At 41.7% G+C, this 18,810-nt stretch overlaps 1 protein-coding gene and 1 long non-coding RNA gene across 9 annotated transcripts in view; one reads left to right on the forward strand and one right to left on the reverse strand.

The window, feature by feature from the left end:
- Nucleotides 1–18,810, forward strand: part of LOC140603042 (uncharacterized) — a 78,235-nt gene that overhangs the window by 16,772 nt on the left and 42,653 nt on the right. For 4 of the 5 annotated variants that reach the window (XR_012006089.1, XR_012006086.1, XR_012006087.1 and 1 more), the window contains one exon: nucleotides 15,351–15,605. The exons of the other annotated variant lie outside the window; for it this stretch is intronic. This is a non-coding gene — a long non-coding RNA (uncharacterized lncRNA). The remainder of the gene's footprint in view (nucleotides 1–15,350; nucleotides 15,606–18,810) is intronic. 5 annotated transcript variants of the gene reach the window in all.
- SLC10A7 (solute carrier family 10 member 7) overlaps nucleotides 1,969–18,810 on the reverse strand; it is a 248,533-nt gene continuing 231,691 nt past the window's right edge. For all 4 annotated transcript variants that reach the window (XM_072773508.1, XM_072773511.1, XM_072773512.1 and 1 more), the window contains 2 exons: nucleotides 6,688–6,833; nucleotides 1,969–4,537 (listed from right to left, as the gene is read on the reverse strand). In XM_072773508.1, coding sequence (XP_072629609.1) covers nucleotides 4,508–4,537; nucleotides 6,688–6,833 — 176 coding nt within the window. In that variant the 3' untranslated portion in view covers nucleotides 1,969–4,507. The remainder of the gene's footprint in view (nucleotides 4,538–6,687; nucleotides 6,834–18,810) is intronic.

Here is an 18,810-nt window from a genome sequence, read left to right on the forward strand (position 1 = left end):
AGTGGCAGACGCTGTGACAAGCTGTTTGTGGGGATTTTCTCATTCGATCCTAGTTACAAACCTAGGATGTCACACAATTCCCTTTGGCTTCTTGAGCAGAGAGGTGAACTGGAAAATGGTATTTTGCTCCATCTTTAACAGGCATGGGACTTCTCAGGTACGGCTGCGGGGCAGCAACCGAGGGGGTGGGGCACTGTCAGGATGCATCACACGTGAGATGCTAAGAGCTGCGGGGCCCAGGGTAGGAAGTCGTATTGGTGGAAAGGATGAGTTCTGAGCACGTGGGCAAAACCAGCCCAGGACCCCACATCGATAATACTGCTCTCTTTGAACACCCAGAGTCAGAGTCTAGAACTTCCGGCAGTGAGCTCAAATCAACAAGGTTGCAAGGATTTCACATCTGGAATAGCTGGTAATGAGGGAATGATCAATGTCTATGGTTGGGGCCAGGATCGATCTTCTGTGTGTTGTCTTTTCGTATCAGCAGACTCTGAGGCCTGGTCTCACAGAAACCCTAGGCTCCTTTCTTCTGATTGCTTGGAATTTCTGAGTTGTTGAAATCATCCAGAGGACCATCTATGACTCAGCATGGTGCTGTGATTTCATGGGTCGCGTCCTGGCCCATGTTCACAGGCACATGGGCCCGATGGACTGTTAGTGATGGTCATTTACTGTTTAATGCGGTTTCTCAGAATTGGCTCTGGAGATGTTTCCCAGGGTCTATGAGAAATGTTTTCCCCTTTAAATGAGGTTATATATTACTCACATTTGAAAAATTGTCCTATGGTGTAAATAAGATTAGTTGGCTTGCTAGGGGAGAATAAACTCTTATAAGACCTTTCAACTATGTCTATATACAAACCAGTGATAGGATGATCACCATAATAATCTGTATCTGCTCTTTGTAGTATGTTAACACTTCCATAAGGGCTACTCTTTATTTTTTATGCATATAAAGTATTCACTAATTCAGATCGACCCAACCTGATTTAGCCTGAATTATTGAGGGTTTACTGTCCTGTCAAAGCATAGAAGATGAAAATTGTTTGCTTATCACACCTGCAATGTCACCTTGGAGAGTTAATATTTACACAGCTATGATGCATCTCTCTGAGTAGCACAAGGCAGCTCCACAGTTTTATTCAGCATAGGAACAGCAGTAAAAAAGTTTTCCTTGTAAATTAGTAATGATCTGTATGTAGGGAAGAGCTCTCTCATAACTTTGAAAGTTCATGTCCTACCTATCAAGATCACAGTTGAGAAAATCAACATGCATTTTTTGGTTACTGCTCTGAGTCAGGCACTGTGCTAGGCACTGCAGAGACACAGAAACGAGGGAGGGCCACACTGTGGGAGACAAATGCAAAGTAATGATTACACAGTGCAAAGGTTTCAGAAGGCCTGAAGGACAGGTTCTAAGTGTATGTCATGGGAGCAGGTCTGGATTGGCTGGGGGGCTGGGTAGGAAAGCCTCATGGGGGGGGGGGGTGGCACTTCCAACTGCCTGCCAGGGAGAAGAGCACTGCTAAGCCAAGAAGACAGTTGAAGAAGAACATACAATTCCTTGTGGAATTCTACACAAGATAAGGCACTCGTACAGAAACACTGTGTTTGGAAAGGATGTTTTAAGGCTTCATCATTATAGCCCTAGAAAATATGACAAGGGTGCCTAACATTCAGATCACTTAAGTCTGGTGCCTACTATTGGGTACAGTTTCTCTTTTGGTTCTCAACCCTGCTGCAGAGAAAACAACTCTAACGAAAAAGCAAGGGCTAATTTTGGATTTTAACGTGATGCCACAGTGGGGGTACTGATGATATGGACACCTATAAGATTATGAAGGTTATGTGTATTTAACCACAGATGATAGAATAGTACTGAAACGAATCAGGAGAAATCTAGAGAGACTTTGAAGGCATTATGAGTGCATGTGAAATCAGGTTAAAAATAAGCCACAGGTTCTCTTGTGATTTCTGAAACATCTTTTTTTTTTTTTTTAATCAGAGAAGTATTACCATCTTCCATTCATCATAAATAATCCATTTTATTATGTCACCAATCCTTTTGTAAAAATTTGGTATTTAGCATAAACAAACACTGAACATTAGCCAGAGGTGTGTTAGTTTTAAACAGAATAGGGAAGAATTTTTGAAAAATATAAAATTTAAAACTTAGAAAAGAACACATGGAAAGATTAACATTATTATCCATTAAAAAAATCAAATTTCATTAACAACCATGTAAAAATAATCCTGGTGGAAAAATGAGTAAACATAAATATCACCACTCTAATGTATTTCCTTTATAAATACATTTAGACAAAAAAATGCATACATGGATAGCCTGACAGTGCATAACACATAATAAAATATTTTGAGGTGAAAAATTAGATCCCAATAAGCTGAATTACAAATAAATTTTGATTTTATTTTTTTATTCTTTATGGAAAAATATGCCATAGTATTTGTGTAAAAAAAGAAATAGGCATAAGCGTATCACTAAAGCCACCAAAATGCACTATGTAGAGATATTTGAAACAAAACACATCTTTTAAAGCAAAAAATAAAATGTTATAGCATTTTCAGTTGAACCTTATCCCATAATCACACCTATTGTAGGTGTTAGACAATAGAGGTAGATAAGTTGGGGAGAAAAAAATCAGTATTCTAATGCTAGGGAGAAAGATTTTTATAGCTCAGACAGATGGACAGATAATCCCATTTCCTCTGAAATTCAAAGAAGCTTGTAGGAACAAAATGTGAAAAAAACCTTTCTGTGCTCCATTTGTGAGCATCAAAAGTACCGAGCAAAATTACTGGAATTTCAAACATAGGTGAAATTCTTGACAAACTGCCTGTTCATCACAGATTTTTGCAGAGTCTGGCGCTAGCCTTAAAATTTACACTGAGGATAACTCTTGTGAAATTTATGAGGTTCAATAATAATGGTCAGAAGTAACACGACATGAGACCTGGTAGTGACAATAATATAAATTCACATTACTGATAACCCTGGCAGGTTCCTAAGGAATGATTTTTTTTTTGTCGCTGACCAAATAACAACAGAGCTGCTGAGGACAGAGTCAGCCTCAGTGTGACCCAGGATTCCAATACCATCTGTCAAATCAAGAAAGGCCGTGCGGAATGCTGTGCAGGAAACAGGAAAAGTGTCCTCTAATTCTACATATCGCTTTATTCTCTCTTTGGGTCCAGTGCAAGGTTGTCCAGCCACAGTAGAAGCACACGTTGAATATTCCTTTGAAAGCTGGTGCCCAACTGGGGACTCATTTTATTTGATATTTTGGTGAATGGATGGTCTTGCATTTTCTGTGCCCATTTTTCTTTCCATCTGGTTAGACAGAATGTGTATATGTAACATTTGTTTGTGTCCATGACCTTTATATTTTTATTTATTCATAAGAACAATATGATTTAATTTTGAAAAATTGCTGCAAACATTTGTCAAATCTGCCAAGGAAATTTTCATTAATAACTTGTCTCAAGTGCCTTAAGTGTGTTTAATTCAAGGATGAAACAGGCTGCTTCTGGCTAAAAGGGGCAATTTGTGCTCAGACATCTGTGCAACAAGAAAAAATTTTGGTCTCCATTGTGGAATGTGAATATAATCCATCATTAATTGTTGCTGTTCTCAAACGAACTGTAACGTTTTTATGTCTCACATTTGGTGCTTACGAGTTTGCAAGTATGCTGGAAAACAGGTAAGAAAGAAATCATGGCAGAAAAAGGGAAAATACATGAACTATAATTTTAAAAATCCTGAATACCAAGTCCTGTAGTTTACCTCAAAACTTCACTTCCTTATAACTCAAACATCAGGTTCTTTCTTTGAAGCAGCTTATAATAAATTTAAGACATATAACACCACAATCTCTTATAATGGGACTGAGGAATTTCTGTGTGGAAACTATTTGAAGGAATGTCTAAAAAAAACGATGTCAAGAAATGCAGATAACTTATGCCTTTCAGCATCTATTCAATCTATGACCCCTGCTGAGTTGATAAGGAAGAGGCATGTCACAGATGTAGAAACAAAGAATCACACAGTAAATCAAAGTATTCATGAATAAGACTTTGGAAGTTTTCACTGTCATCAGAAGGGCATTTTTCCTGATGGTGTGACCTCATTTCAAACAGCACAGTAACTAGTATAGAGTTGTACTGCACCAAAGGTGGTACGAGGAAAGCATGTCTGCTTTTTGTCATAATCACGGTTTCCTGTGTTGGTAAAAAAAAAAAAAAAAAAAAAAAAAAAAAATCAAACCACTCCAAAATCCAGTACCACCCCTGGCAGTAACCCAACAAAGTAGGTTTTGTAAATAACGCTCCTGTCAAATACATTTTAAGGCACTTAAACTGTTATATCATATTTTTGTGTAAAAAAATAAAATATGCATCGAAGCAACATTCACAAGTACAAGTCTTCAGAACTGTTGGTATGTACAATCCTGTACATATATACATCGCTGCATAAAGGGTGCCTCCTTTGTTATACTGTTGGCCTCGTCAACTTTACTCCCTACAAGAAAGGACAACATGACGTTCAGAGTTGGACAGTATGAACAAAATGAAAGCAACAATTAACACCAGATAGTAGTTTATGCTATTAGAAGGAAGACGAAGCTCACCTGATAGCATTACATAACCAATGATCCAAACTCTGGATCCACACACAGATCCACCTGCTGGCAGATCTTCACTGGCTGGCGGACTTCCTCCAGCCTGACCTGGCTATTCATATCATCTCACTGTATACTGGATGGTGGCCATGGGTCTCAGTCAGTATTATTTGTAAAGCAGAAGAGATATTCATGGATACCCTCATGATTGACAGTTTGTATTTATTTTGTGGTCAAATGAGATGGGCAAACATTCTACGTCTGGATTATTTTAAGGTAGCCAACACTTCTCTGGTTTGGAGTGGTTTCTGTGCGAAAGGATAATGAACAGCATTGTCCAATTTAGCCTCCCTTTGGAAATGCTTCTGTTACTCTGCAGGATAAATCCCAGAGCACTGAAACATTTAGAGGAAAATTTCATCTGTTTAATTTGTTGTTCACTAAGACTGTGTATTTTTGACAGAATATTAGGATTTTCAGATAATTTTCTTCATTCTTTGTCACAATTTATGTGTATAAAATCTGACCAGCAGTGCACATGTATACTGAGAAATATAAATGGAAGTTTTCAAAAGGGATAAATAGTAATAGAAATAAAAAGGCACTAAATGGCTCCTCTACCAACTCTTGAGTGGGTGGGCTGGAGCCCAGAGCCATACCTGGTAAGGACTGGTAACTGCCAGCATTCTGGTAAGTGACAAAATAAATGAAGGTGCTGGGTAAGGTAACTTTTTCAGGTAGGATACTGGGGACCGACCTAGGGTACTCCTTTTCATTGTTTTAAAACAATGCTGTATTTCTGACTAGTGTCCATGTGGTATCAGGGAAGGATTCTGGGGGTCAAATAGACCAGGGTTCTAGTCCTCACTCTAGAACTGACTAACCCACCCATATAACCTTGGGCAAGTTGCTTGACTCCCTGAGCCTCCTTCGTAAGCTGCACAATGGCAACAGCAGAGCTTGCTAGAAGCGGTGTTGTAGATAGTAATGAACAGCAATGACAATAATAATTATAGGAGCTAGCTTTTATCAAACACCTGCCATAGAATCCTCTGTAACTCTAAAGAGCAGATATTATCATTAGTCTCAGAGTAGCAGAAGCTGAGGTACCTAGAAATGAAACACTATGGCCAAGGTCATCCAGAGAGGAGGTGGCCCAAGGTCACCTTGAGCCGCAGGCTGTCTCAAGGTCCACACTCTGAACCAAGTAACAACTAGAATGTGCTTGGCACACACAGAGCTCAATAGGGGTAGTGTATCTAGTCCATTTTTGGGAACCTAGGGCACTCCCCTGCCATTGGCTGTCTCTTTTTCCTACTCTTCTGATAACAGCTGCCACCTTGTGTATAGGCCCCGAGAAGTCTTGGAAGGTCTGAGCTGCTGGGAAGGAGCCAGCCCTACGGGTACCTAGATGGTATACGCAGCATCTAAGCTTTGTATGAATCATCCTAATTTTGTTTTGGCTGATAGTTTAGGAAATCAAATCTATAGATATCAAATAAGTTACAAGACTCTGAGCTAAGTGTGGTGAAACTGACATCGTGTGGGCTCCTTTGCTAATTAATTTTTTTAAATGTTCAAATACATAGTTTTGCTGTGCAAAGAAGTTATTAGGTGTCTGGGAAGTTAAAAATAAACTCGACATTTTAGATAAAGCCAGGTGCTATCATATTTACAGAGGCATGTGAAGTCAGGACACATGAAAGATGGGGTGGGGGAAAGAAAGTGTACATCTGAGAGGAGGGATACAGGTATTTTAAGTATATTCACCTCTACCCCATTGCAATATGCCCTGCAATACAAGCAGATTTTTTAAAAAAAAGCTTTTTAAAACTGCATTTTGAGTATAGTTGTACTTTTACAACAATACAAAACATGTAACCCTCCCTCAGTCCTCCTTCTCAAGAAATGGATCTATGCATCATTATTATTGTGATTAGTTAAGAAAATCAGAATATGCTAGCAAAAGTTAAAGTATATGAACAGCTAAGATGCAGAAATAGTATTTCAATTTGATTTGCATTCAACTGAGATCTTTCCAGAGTCTCACCTTTTGCCTCGACACCATCCAAGACTTTATTGTTGGCACCAACACACTTCCCAGAAGGATCTGAACTGGGTGGTATATGAGCAAGGGCACGGATATCAGGGAGAGGTGCTCATGGCCTGCAAACACAATCTTCAGCATTGGAATCCCTGATGAACAAAGAAGACAGAAAACTTGGAGGCAAATTCCGATTGTCATCAAACTACAGACACTCTCCATTAAAACTGGAACTCTGCACTATCTTTCCTTCTGAATGTATTCACAGGGAACGTCTCAACAGAGTCATCACATCTTCGCATCTTCCCTTCACTACATAAAACTCTAAGTTCTACCTAGAATCAGTTAAAGCTGAAAAGGTGGTCAGTGTTGAAAGGCACCAATAATTCTCCCTGAAAATTAGCAGCCTATCTACCAAGGAGGAGAGAGAAGAGCTGCTTCTCAGAAAGATGAAAAATGGGAGAAACGAGGAGATTCAAAATGGATCTTTTCTTGCTTAGCAGGGAAACAGTCTGCCAGTCTTTAGGGAGGCCTGTGTGGCACCACTTCAAAGTTCCAAAGTTCACTTTTGACAGTCAAAAGGACATGGCAAGATAATATATGATATGCAACATTGTAAGTGGGAGGGTATTTTCACTAAATGAACATTAATAAAGGCTTCGTACCTTCTCTTTCGGCCAACGATCTCAAAGCGGTATACTGTATACGGCAGGTGAATTCTAAGATCGGTGCTGAATGTTTAAACCCTCCAGTGAGGGTCTTAGTGGAACTCAGGTAAATGAATACTACTTCCTGAGTCTATTATACCAAGGGCAAGGTCTGCAGATTTTATAAACAGCTGCCTATAGTGTATACCTATTAAGCTTTTATAACAGAAATCAGACACTGGCAATTTGACTCTTATTACCAATTGTTTTAAGACGGCCCAGTTGTCAGAATTACTGTGTCTGTTTGTCAGCTTTTCCAGTGGAGTACCTTTGATAGCTTAGCTCCCTTCCTGTTTCTTTGAGAACAGCCTCTGAAAAGGACCCAAGCTCCTAAACATGCACCATGATGGCACATAAATAACTTTTTATTATAACCCACTGAGGAAAGCTCTGCTTTTTCAATTATTTTTACCTTCTAATAAATTTCAAACCTTTATGCAAAAATGTATTTCATAGCCGCTTTCTTTTTCATAGCCTCACAAATCACTGCCGTAAACTGAAAACACTTAACTCGTCCCCAATCTCCCTCTCAAAGCTTCGAAAGTACGCGTTTAGATTTTTGCACTTTCTGTCTTCTATTATAACAAACAAAAGAGCTTTCTTTTAAAAAGTAATATACTTAATCAGTTGACAGGCGAAAAGCAGCATCTGGTACTATGATCCGGGGAAGTTATTGTGATGAGAAAAGAAGACCTGATCGTTCTCCTCCTGTTTGCAGGAAAGGCGATTTGGCCCAAAGGGACGATGCTCAGGAGCGGGAGGATGAGGGCGGATTCAAAGTGGGGCTGGAGGGAACAAATGATGGAAACACAGAGGTATCTGTCCCTGTAAATGACGAGAACGAGAGTTTCCGACGCAAAGTTTGGGGACCATGGCTGCTGGGCTGCATCACTCGAGCCTTTCCTGGCAAAACCTTGGGCTCTGCGTCATTCTTCAGCGAGCTGACCCGGCCCCGAAGTTTTTTTGAGCAAAAAACTGGCTGCAAGACAGTGAATTTGGCAAAATGTGATCTTCAAGTCCAGTCAGAAAACCAGCGGTAGCTCTTATTCCAGAAGCTTACGTCATGCGCCTTCTCATTCCCCTCACTCACTTGATCAACAGCTGGATTATTCATTCCTTTAGTCGGCACTCCCGGACCTGATGAACTGCTCTGTAAAAGGCGAGGCGTGCCAGGAGCAGAATGTGACCTGACCCTGCATGAAGTGGCTTCTTGGGCACCCCTGTGACCCTCATACCTCCCCCCCATAAGCTTCCTTCAGGGCGGTCGGCTCTCAACTGCTTTCCACACAGTCTCCACACCAGTCTCTCCGACTTTGGGTTGGTCCTGTCGCAGCTATGTACCGCTCTGTGGCCAGAGTGAGCACAAAATCGGATTATGTCAAACCCTCAGGAGCCTATGGCCCAGGGGTGACTTCTAAGTGTGGTGCATGAGGACCCTCCTGTCTGGCCTCCCTCCCCCATGTCTCCTGCTTCTTCCCTCTCCTCCCGCAGTGCTTCCTCCCCAACCCTCCCTCTGTAGTGCTGTGTGGCTACTAGGCCTTTGCACACGAGCTCCTCTGGCCTAGAATGCCTACCACCTGCGTCTTGCTTCACCCACTCCTCTGGCCCTCAGCTCTTAGGTCGCCTCCTCTGGGATGCCATCCTCAAAGTCCCATGCTGGCCATCAGGCCCTTTCTATTCTGTGCTTCCCAACCTGTGTCACGTTCCAGCCCAGTGCTCACTGCACTTACTAACACCAGCTACTTCTTCTTCATCTTGAGCAGACAGTAGGTGCTCAAAAGGAGGGTGTCAAATGAAGGGATCTGTATTTTTCCAGATCCCGTCCTAAATTTACTGTGCAGACTATCACTCCGTTTTTACTACATTCTTTAAGTAGGAGAAAAAATGGCAATAATTTAAAAAAGCAAACAAACTTACTAGAAAGAGTTTTCTTTTTAAAGTAAAATTTAAATATAGGACTCTTTTCATCTTGCTATCACTGCAGTAATATAAATGAAGCAAATTAATTTTAATGCTCCCAGGTACTGATTCTGTGTCACCATGGTTGACAGGATCCAACTAGACTTTATGAGATGGCATTTGACTTTATGGAAGTGAACACTATGCACGCATTTACAATTTTACAGGGGCTTTAAGCTGTCATGCTGAAAAATGTTTATAAAACATTAATCAAAAAATGCCTCTTTAATACAATGCATTGTCTGAAAGATGTTAGAAGGCGCATATTGTAAATGGATTCTTTTTCTGACTAAAGTAATTTCCACCAAAAGCATTTCCCCATTGCTCCACAAGTACACTGTGTGGATAGATAAAGAGCACTTTCCCAGCACATTACTACCTGCTCCAAACACTTGGGAAATCAGTAATGTACAGCATGCCATATTTCCATGTCACACATGACACATTCGTCAAAAATTATCCAACAGAGTTTGACACTGCAGCATATTCCATAAGCAGAGCTTTCAACTGACATCTGCCAAGTAGGAACTTCAAGTGAGAGCTTTCTTCTTCTAACAAGCAAGTAAGGAGTTTCTTTTATCCTATACCCAGGACGGAAAGGATAAAACAATACGTACAAGAACAAGTTTTTTTTTCTCCCTATTTTAAATATGTTTATTTTATGTTCTCTGAATTAGAAAATTCCCTTTGTATCAACGTTCAAGTTGTAAGAGTTTGTACTTTCTATTGGATGGACAGTTTTTGATTTTCCTTGAGAAACATTTTTCTTACTAGATTAAATATGGACTTTATTTATTTTTTAAAATATGGACTTTTATTTAACCCACACCAAAGGCTCAAGGCTGGTTTATTGTTCGTAATATAAAAACTATCTACTTCACATCACTGTTTAGTTCACTTGTGGGTACGCCATGTTTTCACCATCCATCCATCCATCCATCCATCCATCCATCCATCCGTTTTATTAAAAATCACCTTTTGAGGGATGCCTGAGTGGCTCAGCAGTTGAACCCTTGCCTTTGGCTCAGGGTGTGATCCCGGATTCCCGGGTTCGAGTCCCACATCGGGCTCCTTGCATGGAGCCTGCTTCTCCCTCTGCTTGTGTCCCTGCCTCTCTCTGTGTTTCTCATGAATAAATAAATAAAAATAAAAATAAAAATAAAAATCACCTTTTGGGCCTCTGCCGTAGGGAGGCACTGTTCTCTTTGCTAGGAATATAAGGTCAGTAGCACTGCCAAGGTTCCTGCCCTCCTGCTGCTCACCTGCTGGTAGCTCTTGCCCTGATACTTCAGCTTTCCGCCATCAGAGGGATGAGTGATAACATAGCGGGTGTAACCCCTTCTGTCACTGGCTCACCCAGTTTCTAGGACTCAGAGTTTGGGGATTATCTTTGATGAATTCCATTTGTCTCCTTACCCCTTGATCAAGTCACTGAGTTCTGTAGGTTCTTTCCTCCATCTGCCACTTCCTGTTCCCCTTAGCTTTCACTTCCACCTGCCTAATTCAGTGCCTCATAAAATTGAGCCAAGATGACTCTTACGGCCTCCTGACACAACCCCGTTTTCGGACTCTTCCTTCATCAATCCTCCAAACCACGGGCAGATTAATCTTCCCCAAACCCACATTAATTAAAGCCAGTACCCTGCTCAAGAATTACAATGACTTTCCAGTGCCCATTCATCACATTCTCTACCTATTCAACTTCAGTAAAGAACAGTGCCTACTTACAAAACAGCATTTTGTAAGTGCTTACTGCATGCTAAGTGCTTTGTCTGCATTATCTCATTTAATCCTCACAACAGCCCTGTGAAGTAGGGGCGATTTTCCCATTGAAGCCCAAGGAGACCGGGGTTTAGGGCAGGGAAGTGACTGCCTGACACCATGCATCATGCGTTTCAGTAGAGGCGGAATTGGATCTCAGCGTATTTACTTTTAATCATTGAGCTGTGCCAACTCCATTAAACCAAACTTTCCATTGCCAACTGCTGTCACTGGCTCAGGTCTAGCACTTCCCTGTCTTTGTAAAAGCTGAGCCTGATTTTGCCCTTTCTTCCCATGTGCCTAAATCCTGTGGGTTCATTCAGGCTCAGCTTTCTATCTCTACCCTGAAGGTGGCCTCTCTACTGATTTCCTCCTCTTTTGAGGAAAGAAGTCGCTCTTCCTCCTGGCATCAGGTACTGTAGCATTTGCTCATGCTGCCATTATTTTCTTTGGGGTAGGTTTTCTTTTCCCCTGAACATAGGCAAAATTATTACATTTTTCTTTAATCTCCTGCAGTATTTAAGCACAGGACTGCTACCTAAGAAATGACTGATTATTTAAGAATCAGTACTAATGTAATGTTTCCTATTTAAAAAGCCCAGGATTCAGAACAAACACTAGTTGCTCTGCTAGATTGCAGAGAGAAAGCCTCCACACACCTCTTGGGGAGAGGACCGTATTTCCTGAGATAAAATATATTTGCTGTGTCAGGAAGGAAAGAAACTGGACTGACGAGGAACAGAATTTGAAAGGAGTACTGAAGTGTGGAAAAGGAGAGGAAATATACTGAAAAACACTGAGTCCTTTGAAGTCTGATACTATACTCACACGCCCACATAGCTAAGATCACGTCTATTCCAATCACCTGGATCATTTCCTGTCTTTCAGGGGTTCATTCGCCTGAATTCACAGGACTTCTTTTCCATTTAAAGGCTTTCTCAGACTTCTCATTGAGTTTTGGAGAGAGCTGCTGGCAAATCTGGAATCCAGTTGCTCCTCTCCTCAGTTGTCATGGTGATCTCTCGCTTTTGTTTAGTCTGTTCTTAGTTAGAAACATCCATAAGTTTACTATCTAAATGTCCCACACATTGTTATTTGGATTTTAGCTCTTCCTCAGTGACTCTCCCAGAAAAGACCATGTTTGCCTTTAAAAGTCATTGGGATAGATGGTCTCCCCAATCATAACATAATCCAGGAAGGCAGTTGCTGTTTGAGGAACAGAGACACTCTTCTCCAGCATCATTAAGTGCCAGTCTCAGTCTGCTTCACACACACACACACACACACACACACACACACACACACACACAGTCTTTCTCTTTTGAAACAAATAGTCACAGAAAGTCAAACTCACTGCCACTAATTTATCTCAATTACCAAACAAAGGAGCGATTACATGCCATTTCTAGAGCACAACATGATGCCAGGATAAAGTATAACAACGGTTTTAGAATTTGGTTAGAAAAGGCTTTCACTTAGGATAACCTAAAGCATGCTAATTTTTAGTAATATAGCTGTCATTTTGATGCAGCAACTCATAATCTATTATATCCGGTCGCCTACAAGAGGCAGGTCAGTGTAGCAGTCAAAAAGCCTGACATAGGGAAAAAAAAAAAAAAGAAACCTGACACAGACACAGGAGTCAAAGAGCCCTGGGTTAGGCCCAGGTCTACCAATTACCACCTGTGTGACCTTGGTTGGGCAAATTATTAAACCTCAGTTTTCACATCTATAAAGTGTACTTACTTTGTAGGATTTTTTTTTTTTTTAACATAAGCACTAAGTGAAATAATACACAGAGTCTGGTAAGTAGTAAGTTCATCCATTATGCATTAGACACTCTTCTAGGAACAGTGAATTCATGGGTAACCGTCCCCTGCCCAAGGCCTTCAATGAGTGTATGCTCTTGCTCACTTAACAGAGAGAGAAGATAGAGAGTACCATGCCAAATCTAGGTAAAGAGTGAAGTCCACCCAATAACAACATCATGGCACGTGGCAGTGAGAGGATGCAGTATGGCTGTCTAGGAACACAGTGGTTAGGCAAATGGGTTCAGTGAACACCTGGGTTATTCTGATTTTTGTCTGTCTTTTAGTGAGGGTGAAAAGAAAAGCCACCTACTTCTAGATGGATGGGTATGGCTTGGCTTGCTCTCATTCAGAGGTCTGCTGGATCAGTTAAGAGCTACCCCAAGGAATGGCCTTTTGGGGCAGGAGCTATTTAGTCTGCACAGCCCCCAGAATGACATTCTGCTTATAATCCTGGCTATTCTAGGACTCCTCCCAAACCCATTCTGGTATGTTCCAAAGGCTGACAAGTCAACTTCCTGCAGATTCCCTCAGGAAGGGGGACAGGATGTCACAGATCCTGTGATCTGCTCTCATTCACTCCCATCTAAATGACTGGTCTTTTGCTCAAACTCTCCAAGGTATTTTAATATGCGGACTATGCTGCCTTACTCTTGCCAATGATTTACATTTTGCTCGCTTTCCTGTTCTTTTCGTGTCATTCCATTTTAACTGGAATCTCGTGCCATATTATCTTTGATATGGCTCAACCACAGCATCAGAAACTCTATTGCTGCTTTACAAGACACAGTAGAAAACATTTTTTGTCCTTTTTGTATAAAGAGTCATCCAAAATGAGGTACAATAGAATAATATGCGCAAATATGAGCTCTCTAGCAGTTTCCCCAGTGCCCAGTGTGGGGTTCATGGAACCTACAGAGATGTTGAGCATTTCCAAACTGCTGAATACAAAGGCAACAATGGCAGTTTTGGGATCTCTGACAAACCCCCTTGGCTGGACCTCTGGCAGAGAAACACAATAATCTTGCACCAATTTAACAGATACAAATGGAATTTTAATTTCTAACCTCAGAAGCCCGAAAACTGTCACACTGGTTATCTCCGGAGATAGCATGGGGACTTCAAGATCCACAGAGGAGATGTCAGCAAACATGCCTCACAAACTGGCCTCAAACACCCCCTCTGCTCTCCTCTCAGGAGCTCATGCTGCTCTCTGACCGCTCGCCCCTCTACAGTCCAGTGGAAGGCCTTAAATATCAGATTTCTTTTCTAATGTAAAACTTTCTTGAGAGATTTATCTTTCAGCAGAGCTCAAAAAAATATGTATTTTTTATCCAAAAGGGAGAATAAGACCTGGAAGAGCAGGCAGTGAACAAGTGTAAGGTGACAAACTACATGTCCAAGGCCATTATTAGGAGGAAGGGACCAAAAGCTTTAGGAAATGGAACTTCAGAAGCCACACCTGACTTCATGGGTGTTTCTGGTCTTCATTTGAATGTTGGTAAGGGCAGAATGCAGATCATGGAAGACAGTTACATGGGGTTTCCTGGGGGTCAGATCGTAGAGGATGATAGTTACACGGGGCTTCCTGGGGATCAGATCGTGGAAGATGATAGTTACACAGGGCTTCCATTTGGAGAGTGTGCAAAACATAAATTCATTCACTCCTCATGTCTACACTGTGAGTAAAGCGTCCATTCTTTTTTTTCTTTTTTTAAGATTTTATTTATTTATTTGAGAGTGTGAGACAGAGAGTTTGAGCAAGAGGGCACAAGCAGGGGTGAGGGGCAGAGGGACAGGGAGAAGCAGGCTTCCTGCTGAGCAGGGAACCCAAGACTGTGTGGGGGGGCTCAATCCCAGGACCCCGGGATCACGAAGGCAGACGCTTCACCGACTGAGCCACCCAGGCGTCCCTAAAGCTTCCATTCTTATCTCCACTTCTCAGATGAGAAACTTGAGGTAGCAGTAGGTACCAACTTCCGCAAGGCCAGGCACAGCTAGTGACCAGAGGAAGCTGGGATGTGCATACAGACTGGCTCCATCATCTGTGGCCTTCAACCAGGCTGTGTGCCTGCAATGCCTGAAATGCTAATTCGTCAGAGTGCTTAGGGACCCCAGACACAAGAGATGCTTGATAATAATGACACTGAAAACAGAGAGTGAAACCAAGAAAGATAATATTTACGCAAGAAAAAATCTGAAAGGAACAGAGAGGTACTCCTTTCAACAAAGGTGCTTATGGGGTTGGCCTTTTACTAGCTTCAAATAAAACATGGTTTATGACCATTTGTGGCCCATTAGGAAAATAAAAGATGGTGTTTTAGTCTTCAGTTACCTGGGCTGTAAGCCCATCACTTTGCTGAAAGTTTTATGTAAATAAAGATGCAAGAAAAGACCAAAATGAGCAGCTGGTGTTATTTCTGTTTTGAAACAGGTACGTTCTGATTGGAAAAGACGTTTAATGAATGGCCTGAGCTGGCTCACCAGATGCTGACAATGAAACATTTAACTCTACCAATTGAAGGTTTCTGCCTCAGAAGATTAGGTACACCTTCACCTGTCTGACAGCGTTGTAGGGGTAATTAGCAAACAGGGAATTCAAGAATGAATTAAAGAACTGAGCCACAGAGCCTTCATTCAAATGCTAGCTGTGTCTTCCAGGAGGGGTCACTGGATTTATGGAGACAAGGTGGGCAGGAAGTACACTGAGATTACTTTTTTCCTTTTTCTAGGAAACATCAAAAATAGATGGAGGCTTTCATAGGACAAAAATAACACAAGGTCATCAGAATATATTTAACACAATCATCAATACAGAACTGGCCCCTGGTTCAGAACAGAATTCACTGAACTCTGGCTCTGGAAAGCCTTGTTTAATGTTATAGAAGTTTTTAAATGTGTTTGTACATAAATGAAAAAAAACACTCAAACCTTTTAAGTCCAAGGCAAAAAGAAGCTGATGGATGGGATATGTGCACCACTCCCACCCTCTAAACTTGGTGCTCCTCAAATTCTGCACTGATAATCCTCTTAATAGCAGATAGTGGCACTTCCAGAAGGCTTCCACGTCTTAATTAAGTGGAAAATGTGAGTAAGCTGTGACACAACTGTACAGTGTTTTTTTAATATACATTTTTGGTTTTGTCAACATGGCCATTAATCACCCTCTGGTGGTAATTTTTGTCTTGATGGTACCACGTTTATGATGTACATCAAACCTCAGAAGAGATGTCTCCTGACACAAAAGAATGAGGCAGTTTTGCTTTAGGAATTAGAAATCAGCACTATTTATCCTTAAATCCATCTGTTTTATTTTTTTTTTTTAAAGATTTCTTTACTTGAGATAGAGCACGCAGAGGGGAAGAGCCGCAGGAGAGAGAGAGAGAGAGAATCTCAAGCTGACTCTCTGCTGAGTGTGGACCCCAATGCAGGGCTTGATCTCACGACCCATGAGATCATAACCTGAGCTGAAATCACAAGTTGGACACTCAACCAACTGAGCCTCCTAGACCCCCTAAATTCATGTTTTAAAAAGGTCAGCTCGGGTTTCTGTGGTTTAACTTGGCTAGGTGATGTCCTACCAGCCCCCTCCCGCCCTTTATTTATTCTGAATGATACAAAAATTGGGGAGTTATGGTCTCATTTAGAAGGTTTGTAGGCAGAGGAAGGAATTGAGAAAGCCCTGGGAGCCATTTCTGGACACAATGATGTTTTCCTAATCCCTTTAGTTTTTCTTAACCTCTGAGTACTTCACCTATTTAAGAGAACTGTGGATTTTCACAAGTCAGTACAAACAAGCGGCCACTTTCATCAACAAATGAGTAGATAGCATCCTGTGTTGCAGTCTTGCTGGAACACAGTAGGGCATAAATGTACACCAACACAGAAAGCAGGCTAATGTCTCAGACCCAGCTACACGTCAGAATCACCTGAGTGGCTTTTAGGATGTCTGATGCCTGGATCTATCCTGAGAGATTCCAACTTAATGGCAATGGGGAGGGGTCTGGGCATCATGGTTCTTGGATGGCTGGCTCTCAGGTGATTCTAATGTGAGCTGGGCTGAGAAGCCAGCTCTGGTAAGAAGGGGGAGCAAGAGGACTCTAGAAGATTCTGGAGGTAGACAGATGGTCTCGTGTGCTGTCTCTGCTGTTTACTCATAGTGTGAACTGGGGTGAGTTATCTGACCTCACGGAAGCAGAGTTTTCTACTTTGGATGGTGGGATTAATAACAGCAGGGCTGTCATGAAGCTTACCTGAGATAATAAGGCACGTATGTGCCTGACACAGTGCCTGGCATGGAGTAGGCACCGCATATACATGAGAGCCCGCTCCTTAAGGTTTCAAAGTGTCTTCACATTGACTTTTCTGATTCAATGTTCACTTTAGCCTTGTGAGGCAGGAGAATAATACAGGCCTGCAAGTTTGGATGTCAATATGTCTGGCTGATTTAGAATTTCATATCATTTTATTATCAAAATAACTTCACATCCTCTCTAACCTCTGATGTGCCTGAAGGCTCAGTCCCCAGAGTGCCTTTTTCCTCCATCTCCATCCTCCTTAGTGATCTCATCCAGTCCCGCGAACTTAACCTCTATATGATGAAAATTCTAGACTCACAAGGCCAACTCACCACTGGATATTGAGAAGACATGTCAAACTTAACATGTTCAAAACAGAACTGTTGACACTTCCCCGCATCCCCCTTCTACCACCAAAATCTGTTCCTTTGCCACCTTCCCTAATCCAGTTAAGTGGTAATTCCAGTCTTCCAGCTCCTCAGGCCAAACGCCCTGGAATATCTTGAATTCCCCTTTCTCTTATAAGCATATCCAGTTTATCAGGAAGTCCTATAAGCTCTGTGTTCAGAATTACATCCAGGATCCAATACCACTTCCACTACTCTTACCACTTTGACCCTAAACTTTTGTCTGGAGTAAAGCTTCTTAACTGACCTTTCTTTCCTCATGGGCTGTCCCCTTCTTTCTGCCCATCCAACCCCAGGCTTTTATTTAACACAGCAGCCATAGGGGTCCCTTCTTTTTTCTTTTCTTTTCTTTTCTTTTCTTTTCTTTTCTTTTCTTTTCTTTTCTTTTCTTTTCTTTTCTTTTCTTTTCTTTTCTTTTTTCTTTTCTTTTCCTTTCCTTTTCTTTCTTTCTTTCTTTCTTTCTTTCTTTCTTTCTTTCTTTCTTTCTTTTCTTTCTTTCTTTCTTTCTTTCTTTCTTTTTTATAGATTTAAAAAAAATTTATTCAGAGAGAGAGAGAGAGAGGCAGAGACACAGGCAGAGGGAGAAGCAGGCTCCATGCAGGAAGCCCGATGCGGGATTGAGTCCCGCATCTCCAGGATCACACCCGGGCTGCAGGCGGCGCTAAACCGCTGCGCCACCGGGGTTGCCCCATAGGGGTCCTTTCAAAGTGCAAGTTGGATCTTGTCACTTAGCCTACCCAAAACCTTCCAGTGGCATCCCCTCTTATTCTGAGTGAAAGGTTTAGTCCTTATAATGGCCAACAAGCCTTTTACAGTACCACTCACCCCTCTCCCACTACCTTGTGCCATGGCTCCAACAGCCTCTCCCTCACTCATTCCCCTCCCCAAGCCTTGTATCATGGCTCCTACAGCCTCTCCCTTCCTCACTGCCCTCTCCAAATACTGGCCTATTCCTTGTCCTCCAGCTGGCCTACCACACTGTTGCCTCAGGTACTTTGCCCTCACCATCCCCTTCACTTGGAGTCTCCTTGCCTTAGATGCCCACATGGCTCACTCCCTGGTTCCTCCTGGACTTTGATCCAATGCCCCCTTTAAGTCTAAAAGTTTCCCACCTCCACTCTGGTACTCCTAGTCTCCCATTCTCCTCATTCCCCTTCCCATATAATGATTCTCTCTTTCTGTATGACAT

The sequence above is a fragment of the Canis lupus genome, chromosome 13 (genome assembly GCF_048164855.1).
Source record: "Canis lupus baileyi chromosome 13, mCanLup2.hap1, whole genome shotgun sequence".
NCBI lineage: Eukaryota > Metazoa > Chordata > Mammalia > Carnivora > Canidae > Canis > Canis lupus.